General features: G+C 42.3%; 1 protein-coding gene across 8 annotated transcripts in view; it reads right to left on the bottom strand.

Annotated features, from left to right (window-relative positions):
• LOC106569186 (laminin subunit alpha-3) overlaps positions 1 to 16555 on the bottom strand; it is a 117702-nt gene that overhangs the window by 34939 nt on the left and 66208 nt on the right. For 6 of the 8 annotated variants that reach the window (XR_006758779.1, XM_014140273.2, XM_014140270.2 and 3 more), the window contains 11 exons: positions 16051 to 16103; positions 15326 to 15431; positions 14933 to 15032; positions 12157 to 12313; positions 11511 to 11679; positions 10561 to 10703; positions 10348 to 10451; positions 4641 to 4797; positions 4264 to 4427; positions 4015 to 4123; positions 3716 to 3813 (listed from right to left, as the gene is read on the bottom strand). Coding sequence is in view for 7 of the 8 variants with exons in the window: in XM_014140273.2 (XP_013995748.2) it covers positions 3716 to 3813; positions 4015 to 4123; positions 4264 to 4427; positions 4641 to 4797; positions 10348 to 10451; positions 10561 to 10703; positions 11511 to 11679; positions 12157 to 12313; positions 14933 to 15032; positions 15326 to 15431; positions 16051 to 16103 (1360 nt within the window). In the remaining variant the exon portion in view is untranslated. Of the gene's footprint in view, positions 1 to 3715; positions 3814 to 4014; positions 4124 to 4263; positions 4428 to 4640; positions 4798 to 10347; positions 10452 to 10560; positions 10704 to 11066; positions 11203 to 11510; positions 11680 to 12156; positions 12314 to 14932; positions 15033 to 15325; positions 15432 to 16050; positions 16104 to 16555 lie in introns of all 8 variants that reach the window. The other 2 variants (XM_014140272.2, XM_014140276.2) reach the window with 1 other exon arrangement.

Here is a 16555-nt window from a genome sequence, read left to right as displayed (position 1 = left end):
ATATATAGTGCACTACAGTCTTAGAAAAAGGGTTCTTCGGCTGTCCCCATAGGATAATCTTTTTGGTTCCAGGAAGAACCCTTTTTGGTTCTGTGGAAAGGGTTCGACATGGAACCCAAAAGGATTCTACCTGGAACTAAAAAGGGTTCTTCAAAGGGTTCTCATATGGGGACAGATGAAGAACATTTATTGGTTCTAGATAGCACCTTTTTTTAAAAGAGTGTACTTTAGACCAGGGCCCATTTCAGATGCACCCTCTGAGGGCTCCTGAAGTGTTTGCCAAGCACTACTGGGAAACACAGACGAGTTATTACCAGGGTCAGTGACCAGTTAAAGGCTGTGACCTGTGAAATCTTCAGTAAGCAGCTTTCAAATGATGACATCAGAATAACTATCACATTCTCTCTCATCAATGTATAGAAATCCCAACTAAATTACTCACACAACAAACCCACTGATCCCACTGCAATCCCCTATGCCCTAAAGACTTCATATTTACCCCCAAAGCCCTTTCCTGCAGTCAAATGAGCTAGTGGCCTCATGGGTGGAATGTTTTCTGTTGTTTCTATGTCAAATAGTTTTGTTACATTTCAGTCTTCTGTGATGTATACTGAACAAAAATATAAACGCAACATGCAACAATTTCAACAATTTTACTGAGTTATAGTTCATATAAGGAAATCAGTCAATTGAAATAAATTCATTAGGCCCTAATCTATGGATTTCACATGACTGAGCAGGAGAGCAGCCATAGGTGGACCTGGGAGGGCACAGACCCACCCACTGGGGAGCCAGGCCCAGCCAATCATAATGAGTTTTTCCCCACAAAAGGGCTTTATTACAGGCAGAAATACTCCTCAGTTTAATCAGCTTTCCAGGTGGCTGGTCTCAGACGATCCCACAGGTGAAGAAGCCGGATGTGGAGGTCTCTGGTTGTGAGGCCGGTTGGACGTACTGGCAAATTCTCTAAAACGACGTTGGAGGCGGCTTATGGTAGAGAAATGAACATTAAATTATCTGGCAACCACTCTGGTTGACATTCCTGCAGTCAGCATGCCAATTGCACACTCCCTCAACACTTTAAGACCCTGGTGAGGATGACGAGCACACAGATGAGCATCCCTGAGACAGTTTCTGACAGTTTGTGCAGGAATAATTCTGTTGTGCAAACCCACAACTTCATCAGCTGTCCAGAAGGCTGGTTTCAGATGATACCGCTGGTTTAGAAGTCGGATGAGGAAGTCCTGGGCTGGCGTGGTTACATGTGGTCTGCGGTTGTGCAGCCGGTTGGACGTACTGCCAAATTCTCTAAAATGACGTTGGAAGCGGCTTATGGTAAGGAAATTAACATTAAATTATCTGGCAACAGCTCTGGTGGACATCCCTGCAATATGCATGCCAATTGCACACTTCCTCAAAAATGTGGCATTGTGTTGTGTAACAAAACTGCACATGTTAGAGTGGCCTTTTATTGTCCCCAACACTAGGTGCAGCTGTGTAATAATCATGCTGTTTAATCAGCTTCTTGATATGCTAAACCTGTCAGGTGGATGGATTATCTTGGCAAAGGAGAAATTTGCTTTTTGTGTGTATGGAACATTTCTGGGATTTTTTATTTCAGCTCATGAAACATGGGACCAACACTTTACATGTTGCGTTTATATTTTTTGTTCAGTATATATAAAGTGTAATATTGGAATGCAAACTCAAAACTGAATACATTTCAACTCTATATCTGACATGGTGCCTTCTTTTTTTAAGCCAATAAAAGTGTGTGTGAGGTGTATACTTTTGTTTCATAGTAGATTTGTTTAAGACTAATGTACCAAGAAACACTCTGTATGACCCTGATTTAGTACACTGCAGTAAAATGTTACCTCGCCCTTTCTCTTGCTGAAGTCTACTACTGGAGCCTGACTCCTTTCACAATCTGACAAAACACCCCTTTTAGTCAAACGCTCACTCTTTCTTTTCTCACTTTTAAGTCCTTATCATTGCTCTTATCACCAACACATGGCAAGCTTTTTGTTTTCTCAGGCCTGATCTTTTAATACTTTCCCTCCTTATTTGTTTTAGTGGAAACAGCAGAGCACCATGAAAGTAAAGGCCTTCTGTAATGTGCATAAACCACCACCATCAAACAAATTTGTTATTTCAAGTGTCTTGACAATAGATCCCCCTTCACTATTTTCAAGAAAATATCAACTTGCTAATTGCCTTCAACAATAGTGGAGCCAGGCAGGCAGTCAATTTACACTCAGTGGGTAAAGTGGAGTAAAACAGCCGGTAAAAACCAGCTGTACAATAACAGGACTGTTGCTGTTGACAGCTAGTCATCAGGAGCAAATATGGTAGTAAATCCTGGCTGTCAGACCTGGGTTCAAATATGATTTGTTTTATTTCATATACTACTATTCCGTTGGTTCCATTGCACCAGGCAAGCTTAATCAAGCGCAGTTGTGCTGGGTGGAGAACAGAGGTGTGTGGGGAGAGGGCCTAGGAGAGGGGATAGGAGAGGGGTTAGGAGAGGGGAGAGTGGATAGGAGAGGGGTTAGGAGAGGGGAGAGTGGATAGGAGAGGGGTTAGGAAAGGGGTTAGGAAAGGTGTTGGGAGAGGGAGAGGGTTTGGGAGAGGGGTTAGGGGATAGGAGAGGTGATAAGAGAGGGAGAGGGGTTAGGAGAGGGGTTGAGAAGGTTTGGGAGAGGGGTTAGGGGATAGGGGATAGGAGAGGGGATAAGAGAGGGAGAGGGGTTAGGAAAGGGGTTAGGAGAGGGGTTGGGAGAGGGAGAGGGTTTGGGAGAGGGGATAGGAGAGGTGATAAGAGAGGGAGAGGGGTTGGGAAAGGGGTTAGGAGAGGGGTTGGGAGAGGGGTTAGGGGATAGGAGAGGGGGTATAAGAGGGAGAGGGGTTAGGGGATAGGAGAGGGGATAAGAGAGGGAGAGGGGTTAGGAAAGGGGTTAGGAGAGGGGTTGGGAGAGGGAGAGGGTTTGGGAGAGGGGATAGGAGAGGTGATAAGAGAGGGAGAGGGGTTGGGAAAGGGGTTAGGAGAGGGGTTGGGAGAGGGGTTAGGGGATAGGAGAGGGGTTAAGAGAGGGAGAGGGGTTAGGAAAGGGGATAGGAGAGGGGGAGGGGTTAGGAGAGGGAGAGGGGTTAGGAGAGGGAGAGGGGTTAGGAGAGGGAGAGGGTACAGTCCATACATACTGTAGGAGAGGGGTTAGGAGAGGGGTTAGGAGAGGGAGAGGGTACAGTCCATACATACTGTAGGAGAGGGGTTAGGAGAGGGAGAGGGTACAGTCCATACATACTGTAGGAGAGGGGTTAGGAGAGGGAGAGGGTACAGTCCATACATACTGTAGGAGAGGGGTTAGGAGAAGGAGAGGGGAAAGTGAGAGGTTGGCCCATAGATCAGACAGCTTCAGGTAAGAGACTCTGTGCCCTGCCTGAGGAATGCATGGAATCACACCTGGAAAACAGGTGTGGAAGATAAGTATCTACAATACAACAGCTAGTATCCACCCCCAGAGAAAGGGGTACTGGTTGCACAACAGCCGACTGCCTGTCAAATATAAAACACTACCTTTACTGCCACGTTTGGTAATTGCTGCTGATGACTAGTTGTCAAAGGCACCAGCTGTCTATTTTAGAGAGTGTTTGAAGAAGTCACTAAGTCCTCTGGCAATCGAACAACATAGTATTATTAAGTAAAATGGCCTACCTGTCCTCAGTGAAGCGTCCATGGATAGATACACAAAGCACCTTGGGGTCCACATACTCCATGGAGAACTCCTCCGCAGGCACTGCATACACTTTATACTGAGAGGAATATACAGTTAATACAGTGACAGGAAATACAAGTATACTTCATTTTAATATAAACTTTATAAACTCGCTTATAGGGACGGTACCCTTCCTCTTACTAAATAATATGCACACTTCAATATAAGAAATGGACGACAAAGCAGAAGAGGTTGCACAAGTTATTGTCATGCAATGAGAGGCGTAGTTCTTTCTCACCAGCAACAGTGAAGCTGTGGAGGTCTGGAGAAGGAGCTCGGCCTTATGGGTAAGCTGGAACACTGCCATGCGATTTATTCCATCTACTGCCACACTCCGACATAGGAAGCTGTATTAGGTAAACACCCTCAATGATCAATGGCATTATAGAGCTGGAGAGCTGCATTAAAACAATATATTATGTTCAAGAAGGACAGGAATGAATAATGCACGCATGCATACACACTCACATACAGTAAACCCACAAACCTGAATTGGCAGCTGTAGATGTTGACTCTGGCCTGGATCTGGCTCTCTGATTGGCCAGTGATGATGAGGTTGACGTTCTGGACCATGTCCACCTCGCTGGCATACTCCAGGACCAGGATGTAGGGACCGGGGCGAGGCACGCGCAGGTTCAGCTGTAACTGGGCCTACAGGACACACACAGACATAGGGGAGGTCAGATACATTCTCCCAGTGTCACACTATAAACATACCGTCAAACTATAAAATCGTTTTTAACCATAAACTATCCCAATCATAGCAACAAAAAGTATGTTTGTGAGCGTGTTTGTGTGTGTGCGTATGTGCAAGCGTGCGTGTGTGTGTGTGTGGACTCAGCAAAGCCCAAGACCTAGACCCACCTGTCTCCCGGTGAGAGAGGCCATGTCAGGGTGGTCTGGGGTGGGCCGGCGGACACGAGCCTGTCTGCTCCTGCGTCTCCTCCGGCTGGAAAACTGGCCCTGAGAGCCCAGCACAGAGCTCAACCTGTCCATCGCCACATGCTTATACAGCAGACAGCTGGACCGAGGGAGGGAGACACAAGAGTGGTCAACAGTCTGGGGATGGCATGCATTGTTTTTTAAAACACAGGAAAACACAGAGGAGACAAAGACAACAGCACTCAGTCTACAGCATGTACAGTACAAAATGTTTTTTTTTGTAAGATTTTATAAAAAATGTTTTAACAATACAAAACATACAAACAACAACATAACTCAAACATCAACTACATCCCCCCTGCTCACAGCGACATGCTCACACACCCATCTCCAGCACTTTTCTGACTCAAATAGGATTCCCTCAAGGTTGCTCTGATGCTGAAAATATTTCAAATCAACATTTTGTGATAAACTTGCATAAAGTTGCATGTATTTGAAAATATCTACATTGGTCAATCCAAAATTGCTATTTAATGCTGTCATGGAAATAAATGTATTTCCTACTTCCAAGTAATTTACGCTTTCTATGTTTACCATGTGGACCAATTTATCAGTGAATTCTGAAAAGCTATCCAAGAATTGTTCCACAAGGTTGTGTTTTTAGGGAGTGATATTGGTTCTTGTAGAATCTGTTTCATTTTCTTCCATGTTGTTATAGTGTTCTTAACTATGAAGTTGTTAATGTTCTTAGCTTTATCCTTTGAAAAAAGACACGTGAAAAGATTCTGGGAATGAGAATGCACATCTTCATAATGTACCCATTGTTCCTCTTTAGTGCACTTATATGTCGCAAGTAAAAGCCTTGGGTGGCGAGTTAATACAATGCCAAATCTTGGTTAAAACCAGCCTCAGATTTAGGGACAAGTAAAACTTTCCTTCTTATTCTGAGTTTTATTTGCCCATATAAAGTCTGTTATTATCTGAGTATACTTTTTTAAAGAATGTCTTCGGTCGGTTAAATGGTATTACCGAGAAAAAATATAAACTTTGGGAGCCATGCCATTCTGAAGAGGTTTATTCTACCTATAAGATTTATGGGAAGATTGTTCCATTTAAATAGTTCTGCTTTCATATTGTTGAGTAATGGGATAAAGTTATCTTTATATGTTTGTTGTCACTTTTTAAACATCCTAAGTAAGTGATATTTTTTGTAGTCCACTTAAAGGATTGCTGTAGATCATCAGTTATTATTTTTATTTAGCCTATTGCCATTATTTCATTTTTTTCCCACGTAAATTTTCTATCCTGAGATTTTAAAGTATTCTGAAAATATTTTTAGCAGGGGGTCATTAACTTTTCAATATTGGTCAGGTATATCAGAAGATTGTCTGCAAATAAGTTTTGTTTATATTCATGTTTACCAATACTGATACCTGTTATCTGTGGGTCCTGTCTAGCGGTTCAATTGCCAGTACAAACAGGAGGGGGGAGAGAGGACATCTCGGTCTTGTGCCCCTTTCTTACGCAATTTCATCCGATAATGTATTATTTGTGTATAGTTTTGCTTTAGGACATTTATATAATATTTTTATTAAAATGTACTATTTCAGATGGAAAGTTGAACATTTCCAAAGTTTTGAATAGAAAAGGCCATTCAAGACAGTCAAAAGCCTTTTCGGCATCAGCCATTATTGATAAATCTATATCTTGTTTTTTGGGGTATTCTATTAAACTGAAACACGTTCTTGTATTTATTTGTAAGTGTATGTTTTTAATAAACCCTGTTTGATTAATATGTATCAAGTCCGGTAAAAGGTTTGCCATTCTATTGCTTATGAGCATTGTTAAAATGTTATTGTCACAATTTATTCAACTTATGGGTCTGTAATCAGCAGGAGACTCCAGATTAATCTGGTTTTAACATAACTGAAATAACTGTTTGATACATTAAAATAGGAGGCACTGAATTGAGTGACGTGTGTTGTCATTTGTGTAAATAGGGGCGCTATTTTGTCCAAAAATATAAAATAGAATTGTATGGGAAATCCGTCCATTCCTGGTGCTTTTCTCTGTGTGAATGTTTTAACAGTGTCTAATATTTAGTTTTGTGTGATCCTGTTGTTGTTTAATTCTGATTTCTATAGATTTTCTAAGAAGCTTTTAAAATTGTAATTAATCAGGTTGTTGTTTCTAATTAACACATCTGTATCTTTATCTTCTAAGATTATAACTGGTTTGGTGAGTATTCGTTTTGTGAGGGCTGCGGGGTTTATTTGCCATGAAGTAGTAGGCTTTATTTTAGTTTAACCTGTAGTTGTTGGCTCTCTTCAAAAGTAAAACACCATATTCCTGCTTGTTCAGACATTTTATTTTTGTCTTTACTTTGTAAAGATTGTTTTAATGGGCTAGTTCTAAGATACCTATTAATTTAATAAAAATTTCTAACTCAGATTTAACTTTTGCAGAGCATGAGACTATCATTCCCCCAATATACACCTTAAAAGCATTCCAAATTATAACGGGGACTGGCTTTTCTCCATGTCTACATTTGTAATGGTAAAGGTTTCAAAAATATATATTTACGTATTTAATACATTTCGGGTCTTGAAGATGTACTCTGTTCATTCTCCATACTCTTGTCGCTAAGTGTATTTGCGATTGGTGTAATTAAGCATGATAACGGAGAATGATCCGATATCACTATTTTATGGATTTTTTAACCCAGTAAATTGTTGAGTGCATTTTTGGAAATAAAAATTATTGAATAGCTTTTCTTACTTTCAGAGAAAAGAAATATTTTGTAGTTGGGAATGGCAGTCTTCAGGTGTCCAGTTAATTATTTATAGAGATAAATGTATTTGCCTTTTTTATTACACCGTCTGTCAATCTTATAGAATATATGATTTAGGTTGCCTGCTAAAATAATAGTTCCTGTCTGGATTTGATCTAATATACCTTGAATTCCATCTAAAAACACCAGATTTGCCCCTGGTGTGATATGTGTATTTGTCACCATGTAAGTGTGCTGGGATATAAGGGAAAATGTTGCATTCTTATTTATCACTATGCCTACACATCTGCTGTTACTACAGTAGGTGGCAGCATAGGCCTCTCCAACCCAGCTCCTCTTTAAATATATATTTTTATTTTTTACTTTTTTTATTTCACCTTTATTTAACCAGGTAGGCTAGTTGAGAACAAGTTCTCATTTGCAACTGCGACCTGGCCAAGATAAAGCAAAGCAGTTCGACACATACAACAACACAGAGTTACACATAAACAAACATACAATCAATAATACAGTAGAAAAAGTCTATATACAGCATGTGCAAATGAGGTAGGATAAGGGAGGTAAGGCAATAAATAGGCCATGGTGGCGAGGTAATTACAATATAGCAATTAAACATTGGAATGGTTGAATGTGCAGAAGATGAATGTGTAAGTAGAGATACTGGGATGCAAAGGAGCAAGATAAATAAATAAATACAGAATGGGGATGAGGTAGTTGGATGGACTATTTACAGATGGGCTATGTACAGGTGCAGTGATCTGTGAGCTGCTCTGACAGCTAATGCTTAAAGCTAGTGAGGGAGATAAGAGTCTCCAGCTTTAGTGATTTTTGCAGTTCGTTCCAGTCATTGGCAGCATAAATATTACATTTCTCATTTTTTGTAATGTAACTCTTGCAGGAAAACCACATCTGCTGAGAATCTCTTTAAGTGTTCAAGAACCATATGATTTTTTTCCCCCATCATGAAGCCTGTGCACATTCCAAGTAAAGTAAGTTGGATTTTATTGGTCTTTATAGAATCAAAGATCAAAGATTAAATATTTTAGCAGACATGTCATATGAGGGCGATGGGCATTCCATGAAATGGGAGAGTCATAATATGAATACATAGTAGTTATTATATACATTACATACACATATACATACATACATGCATATAGAGTGTGTGAGCATGTGGTCTGAGCAGACAGAACACACAAAAAACATAAAGCAAAGTACTTCTTTATACTTTCTTCTTTGCCCTAAAAAGACGCTATGCCTTTTTAGGGCTTTTAAGCTCTAACTCCTCTCCTAATGTACCAAAACACTGGATTATGTCATTGTACATACATTGGAGGAAAAATGCCACTTAAGTACTGTGGTCAGTTTGTATTACCTTGTAAATTAAATTAACGTATAGTGGCTGATAGGGGTCTACTTGGGGAAAGTGGGTCCACTGAGAGACGGAAGTGGAATGAGTGTGTGTGGGGGAGTATATGGTTAATATACCACGGCTAAGTGTTGCTGTTACGCACAACGCAACGCGGAGTGCCTGGAGACAGCCCTTAGCCGTGGTATATTGGCCATATATCACAAACCCCTGAGGTGCCTTATTGCTACTAGAAACTGTATACCTACGTAATTAGAGCAGTAAAAAAGAAATGTTTTGTCACACCCGTGATATACGGTCTGATATACCACGGCTGTCAGTCAATCAGCATTCAGGACTCAAACCACCCAGTTTATAAATCCTCTTTTGTATTGTCTTTTCTGTGTCCATGTAGCTCATTGGCATCGGCTACTTCTATCATTACTTTGATAAGCTGGTCTAAATATCATTGTATGTAGCCTAGTGTGTATCGCTTTTTCACACTTCGTCCTCTCCTCAGAGCAGTGGGCTCTCCTTCAACTGGAAAGGGCTTCATCTGTGCTTGTGAATTCCATCTTTCAAGTTCCTTTCCATACCCACAGCACTTCTGGGAAGCAGAGTTGAGACTTGATTCCTTTTTCCTCCATTGAATGTCTGATCGGAATGTATTGCTTGCGGTTTTTTTCTCAGCTTAGCAGACAGATCCTGGACGGATCGAATGGACTGGCAGTGGATTTTGATCTCCCTCTGTGCCTTCAGAATGTTGATTTTGGTCTGATAGTTCCACAACTTGAAGATGAACATACAAGGGTATTTAACGTTCTGATGTTTCATGCCGATCCGATGGCATCGTTCCAGATCTTCTGGTGATATATCCACGCCAAGCTCCTCTGATATCCGTTTGACCACGTAGCTAAAAGGTCTCCTTTTTCCTTCTTCTGGAAAGGACAATATTCTCATGTTGTTTCATCTCATTCTATTTTCTGCTGGTCCAGTTCATATTCTAAAGTATGCAAACCCTGTTTCCAGAAGGCAAATTTTGTTGCCTTGTTCGTTCATGCGCACGCCTTGTGCATTTCTGACACGATAGACTTCACATTCTTTTAGAGCAAATCTACTTTCTTAACAACAGATTGTAACAGTTGGTTTGTTTTGGTGGCATTGAGAGCAATTTAGCTTTGTTTTCCTGGATATCCTTTAGCTGTTCATTACTCTCTATTGTTGCTCCTTGTCTTTTCCTCTGGGGGAAGCCATGGCTTGTTGAGTTTGTGTCGCTGCGTTGCGTTACCAACTGATTGGTTCGCGGTTGTAAATAACTGACCACTCACTCTCTCCCAGTTGCTTGGGGATATATTGATCTATTGATTTTAGAGGCTTCATTTAAACTCTGTTGCCTGGCTTCTACATATAACCACAGTTTTGTCGGTACAAAACGGAGCTACTCACTCCCCATGCATCCATACATTCAACAGGCACACTGTCTGGAGCCAGCATTCACATGACAGAATAGTATGGCATGGTAAAGAGGATTGGGGAAACAGAGGGATTACTTTGCGTCTCTGTTGGCGGTGGATGTGTACGTGCAGGGCTGGGTGATCTTTTCCTGGAGGACGGGAGCCTCGTAGTAATCACTTGGCAGCAGCACCAAGTAGTCCTGGGAGGGGGGTGAAGAGCAGAGAGAGGAAAGATGTATGATCTATCCCTCTACCTTTTTGCATCCTTATTTTCTCTTCTGTATATGTTATTACAGATTCTAGTCTCACCAGTAGAAGGCCCTCTGCCCGGATGCGTATGATCCATTTCCCAGGGGTCAGAGAGAAGAGCTCAGCGAAGCCATCGCCAGGGACTGTGAGGTAGGCAGGGGAGGAGCTAGGAGGAAATACCACTTCCTTACTCTGACCTGACCCTGCAGGATACAATCAGTCAGTCAGGATACAGCTAAATGCAGCTAAACACAACAACACAAGACGTCACAGCTAACAGCACACATGTTGACATGTTTTTATGTAGTTCAAGGTACACTGTATATCAACAAGGGTGTGGCTAGGCACTCCATGCCATTTCAGGGTAGTAATGCATTGCCAAACAAAAGAGCAAGGATCAAAAAGACTTCGATGAAAGCTCAAACCCTTTAACAGCCTATACAGTAGGTTTATCTATGTACAGTATCTGTGTTTTTGAGGGTGTATGGGAGATAAAACTGTTTCTGTTCGATTGTTAGGAGATTAATATGACTTGTGTGAAGCAGGAGTTAGAGAGGCAGCCTTACCTTGGCCACCTCGAATATAGTCAGCCGTTACACTACCAGTCACACTGTCCTGGCTGCTGGGGTTAGCGTACCGCAGGACAAGTCGGAACAAGGATCGCCTTGCCTTGTCCACATGCACTGTTACTCTCACTTCACTCTGCAGGGACAGGAGTTAGACAGACTTATGGAGAGGGTGCAGGATGGTGGTGGTGATGGCCGGGGGAGGGGCGGGTGTTACTCTCTACTGTTAGTAGAATAGAAGGCCATGCTGGTAGACAGCTGGAGATATAGAAAGAGTTACAGGAGAAGAAGTGAAAGCAGTAAGCTAATATGATCAACAGAGGGGAGCAGAGCAGAGCTAGCCTGGTCCCATGACCACAGGAGTAGTAAGATGGCACAAACAGATCTAGGACCAGTTTATAGCAGAGCTAGCCGGGCAGCAAAGGGGAAACACCCATCACTTACAGTCACAGCAAGAGTGAAAACCAGACTCGTCCACCACCAAGATCCTGGCTCGGACTCGCCCCCTGTGCCGCCACCCCTGTGTGGGCCTGAGGGCGGTAGTGGTGATGTAGCGAAACACTATGTGGAAGGGGCCGGGGAAACCCACAGCTAGCGATAGGATCACCTCTGGCTGAGGAGAAACAGGGGTGGCGTCTGAATTCATGGCACCCTATTCCCTATATAGTGCACTCCTTTTGACCAGAGCCTGGTCAAAAGTAATGCACTATATAGAGAATATGGTGCCATTTCAGACACACCAAGGGTTAAGACTGACTGGGAGAATGGCCTGCTTCTTTACAGAAAGCTACAACCAACATTCACACCAACACACTCAAAAGAAAAACACAGCCACCACAACATTCACCACAAAACCCAACTACCATCCACTACCACCAGACCCAACACATTCAACAGGTTCTAACCTGCAAGGAACCACCAAGAATATCCATCATAAGAAATGCTTGTAGGAGCACTTCCACAAAGAATGTACAGCAGAAATGAGGTTTAAAGCAAAAAGCAAAAAGCCACTACTAAATCATTGAGATGACAGGCAGGTCAGGCAAGCACAGACTGGAGGTTCTCTTATCAACATCAACATGTGTCTTACCTGTGCTGGGGACATGATGGCGTATCCTCTCCAGCTGAATTCTGGGAACTCCTTGGGGTCGAAGCCAAAGCGAACAGGCCTGGCGTTAGGGGTGATGCCATCCTCCACCTCATACCTCAGGTGGTGCAGGCTGGGGAAGTAGTAGTGAGGTGCTGGCCTGGTATTGTCAGACAGGAGGGGCGAGAAGGGGTGGAGGGAAAGAGTAAAAATAAAACACTTAAGCTATGTTTCATATGTTTGGAACATAATCATGGCAGTCTTGATTTATAATGCATTTATCCTATTATATGAAGATGACATTTTCAGTTTGTTTCTTGCCATTCATCAGTATTTAACAACATTTGCTCCAAATCCAGGTTTATTTTCAGGATCAAGAAGGGCCTTAGGTGGTGGGCTTGGCATGGTCGGCTCATCGGTGTGGCTGAATTTCAGAGAACATTTTTGAGGCCCCCATCTTGGCAATGTAGCAAAACTTTACATTTTTTAAACAAATTTCCTGCAATTGTACAAATGCTCCATGGAGCTGAGATACATTTTTGCCGTTTTAAAGCACATTTCATGTGTTTCTACATATTCTGCCATGGAGCTGTGTACGTGGGGGTGCTTTGCTGCAGGAGGGAATGGTGCACTTCACAAAACAGATGGCATCATGAGAAAGGGAAATGATGTGGATATATTGAAGCAACATCTCAAGACATCAGTCAGGACGTTAAAGCTTGGTCGCAAATGGGTCTTCGAAATGGACAATGACCCCAAGCATACTTCCAAAGTTGTGGCAAAATGGCTTAAGGACACCAAAGTCAAGGTATTGGAGTGGCCATCACAAAGCCTTGACCTCAATCCTATAGAAAATTTGTGGGCAGAACTGAAAAAGCGTGTGCGAGCAAGGAGGCCTACAAACCTGACTCAGTTACACCAGCTCTGTCAGGAGAATGGGACAAAATTCACCCAACTTATTGTGGGAAGCTTGTGGAAGGTTACCCGAAACGTTTGACCCAAGTTAAACAATTTAAAGGCAATGCTACCAAATACTAATTGAGTGTATGTAAACTTCTGACCCACTGGGAATGTGATGAAAGAAATAAAAGCTGCAATATATCACTCTCTACTACTATTATTCTGACATTTCACATTCTTAAAATAAAGTGGTGATCCTAACTGACATAAGACAGGGCATTTTTACTAGGATTAAATGTCAGGAATTGTGAAAAACTGAGTGTAAATGTATTTGGCTAAGGCGTATGTAAACTTCCGGCTGCTGAACCATGAAAAACAGCCCCAGACAATTATTCCTCCTCCACCAAAATGTACAGTTGGCACTATGAATTGGGGCAGGTAGCGTTCTCCTGGCATCCGCCAAACCCAGATTCGTCCGCCGGACTGCCAGATGGTGAAGTGTGACTCATCACTCCAGAGAACTCGTTTCCACTGCTCCAGAGTCCAATGACGGCGGGATTTACAACACTCTAGCCGACGCTTGGCATTGTGCAGGATAATCTGCCTCTGGAAACCCATTTCCTAAAGCTCCCGATGAACAGCTCTTGTGCTGACGTTGTTTCCAAAGGCAGTTTGGAACTCGGTAGTGAGTGTTGCAACCAAGGACAGACGATTTTTACATGATACGCGCTTCACGGCTGAGCTGTTGTTGCTCCTAGACGTATACACTTCACAATAACAGCACTTACAGTCGACCAGGGCAGCTCTAGCAGGGCAGAAATTTGACGAACTGACTTGTTGGAAAGGTGGCATCCTGTGAATGTGCCATGTTGAAAGTCACTGAGCTCTTCAGTAAGACCATTCTACTGCCAATGTTTGTCCATGGAGATTTTATACACCTGTAAGCAACGGGTGTGGCTGAAATAGCCGAATCCACTAATTTGAAGGTGTGTCCACATACTTTTGTATATATAGTATATGTAGAATATTGGCCTGTTGGAAACTACAACTCCCTACTACATCACATTGTAATGAACACAATGGGAGACAGAGAGCTGGTTTCAAGCGCAGGACACAGCAGGTGTTTATTGTAAAGGACCACAGGAGGAGGCAGGTAGCTGGGTCCAGGGGCAGGCAGAAGGTCATACACTGGGGGTCCATAAAGGCAACAGTACAGGCAGGGAAAAGGCTAGGAACGTCGTCTGGGAGATCAGGCAATAGGTTGATATCAGGAAATCCGATAAGCTAAGGTTCAGGCAGGGAATAGGCATCGTTAGTTTTTGTCTGCCTCACTATCATACACGGGAGGATTAAATTACAGAAAAAAACAGCGCTCCGACTAGAAGTGTGTCACAAAACAAACAATACCTCACAATGATGGGGTGCAAAGAACTGAACTAAATAGTGTGTGATAATGACATACAGGTGTGTGGACAGGTGATTGGGATCTGGAGAGAGAGCTGCGTTCAGGGGATCTACGTGTTTGAGAGTGTGAGTTGGAGAGTGAGCTGCGTTCAGGGGATCTACGTGTTTGAGAGTGTGAGTTGGAAACAGATGTTACACACACAATTTGGGCTTGATCTGATTTATCTTTAGAGAAATTGTGCATTGCCCTCATAGAAAAAACTAAATGGAATTCAAATAATTTAACCAATGTTTTCAATTAGTTGTTTAAAAACCCCAAAACAGAAATTTTGGTTAGTCACTCAGAACTAGACACTGAAAAAATGCTAAGCGGCCCGCCCAAGGATTTCAATGGCAGAAAGAAACGTGAATTTATGTGATAACTTGAGAAGCAATAAATCCTGTCATTGTGTGTTTAGTTTCAGTCAGTCCTTACTCATTGCAGGTGCGGCCCACTATGTTCTTCCGACACTGGCACTGTCCAGACATCTCGTCACACCCTCTGCTGATGGCCCCACCCACATCACACTGGCAGCCTATCAGAGAGAGGCAGCAGGTCAATGAGGTCATTCTGATTAAAACAACCATAACAGATCATAAAGTCAACTCCTGACTCTAGGTAGTTCACTACCTTACATGTTAATTATTGATCTATTACTCACACAACGTTTTCGGTCAAGTGAGACAGTCTTTGTGAGACAAAGACACACCTTTGTGACACATTCTATGGTTGATTAAGCTACTTCCCCACACGTTAGACAAACTGATAAGATAAAAAGAAGATTGTGTATTTATAGGAAGCCAGTCTGCTTCATGTTAGGTGACTCACCTTGACAGCCAAAATAGTTCCTCTTCTGCAGCAGGTAGTAGCCCTCCTTACATGTGTCACAGGTATGGCTGCACACGTTGGGCTTGCAGAAACACTGCCCACTTTTCTACAAAAGTAGACAATGCTGAAGTTAATGGGGAACTGCTAGTGAGATGTGAACGTTGCCAAGTAAATTGTGATTTAGTAGTGTAATAATTAAGGGATAATCAACAAGGGACTATGCCTTCTATGGGAAATAATGAACTATGCGCTACTTGCATTATTTTCCAGAGAACGCACAGAGCCCTGAATTGATTATCCCTTTTACACCATGGCTGTAATTTAACACATTTGCTGGTAGAAATGTGTTCAACATCCACTGAAGTAGCTAGCAAGTTTACTAGATAGCTACAGTTACTTCACTGGTAACCAAAAAACAGACTTGTTTGCCATTATGAAAATCAAATTCAACAATGCCAATAATGTTTTCAATTCGACTTTGCTTTCAAAAGCAGCTCAAACAATAGCCACTGAATTATACCGTGCAAATAAACCGTGCGTTATAGAAAGGCCTTCAACAATGCCATGGTTTAAAGGAAAATATCCAAACAAATGGACCCCCTAGTTAAACATTAAGCGATTTATGGTAAAAGTATGTATAAATCAGTTAGTACTGGTGTGCTGGACATAAAGTATCCGTATCATATGGCAGTACAGTATGAGCAGACAGAGGTAGACAGACTCACCTGTTGACACTCTCCTACCCCACCCAGGGTCCCTTTGACATCACAGTGACACTCTGGGAGAGAGATAGGAAGTATAAAGTGAGAAAGTCTGCTCTATAGGTACAGCTTGAAACAAATGAATCACACGTTATTCAGTGATGCAATGACAATACAATAGAGCAAAAGCAGAGAGATGATAGAATAACAAACACTGTAAAAGGGAAGATTAAAAAAGTGAGAAACAGAGAGAGAAACAGGGGGGGGGGGCAGAGAGAGAGCGAGAGAGAAATGAAGAGGTTGGGCACTGTAGGGTATAGGGAACAAGACTCTTTACTGGATTCCACCACTTTCATGGGTGAAAAACAGCAGCAACAAAAAACATAAATCTTCTGAACTGCACATATCCACAAAGGACCAGGGGAGCCACTGCTCTCTTTCTCTCTCCTAACCCTGTCAACCGTCAGAGAACAATCCTCAGTATTCATCCGGCATCAGTAAAACATGAGGCATTCCTAAATATTAAAAG

The sequence above is a fragment of the Salmo salar genome, chromosome ssa14 (genome assembly GCF_905237065.1).
Source record: "Salmo salar chromosome ssa14, Ssal_v3.1, whole genome shotgun sequence".
NCBI classification, from domain to species: domain Eukaryota; kingdom Metazoa; phylum Chordata; class Actinopteri; order Salmoniformes; family Salmonidae; genus Salmo; species Salmo salar.
This window is presented reverse-complemented; position numbering and strand designations above follow the sequence as displayed.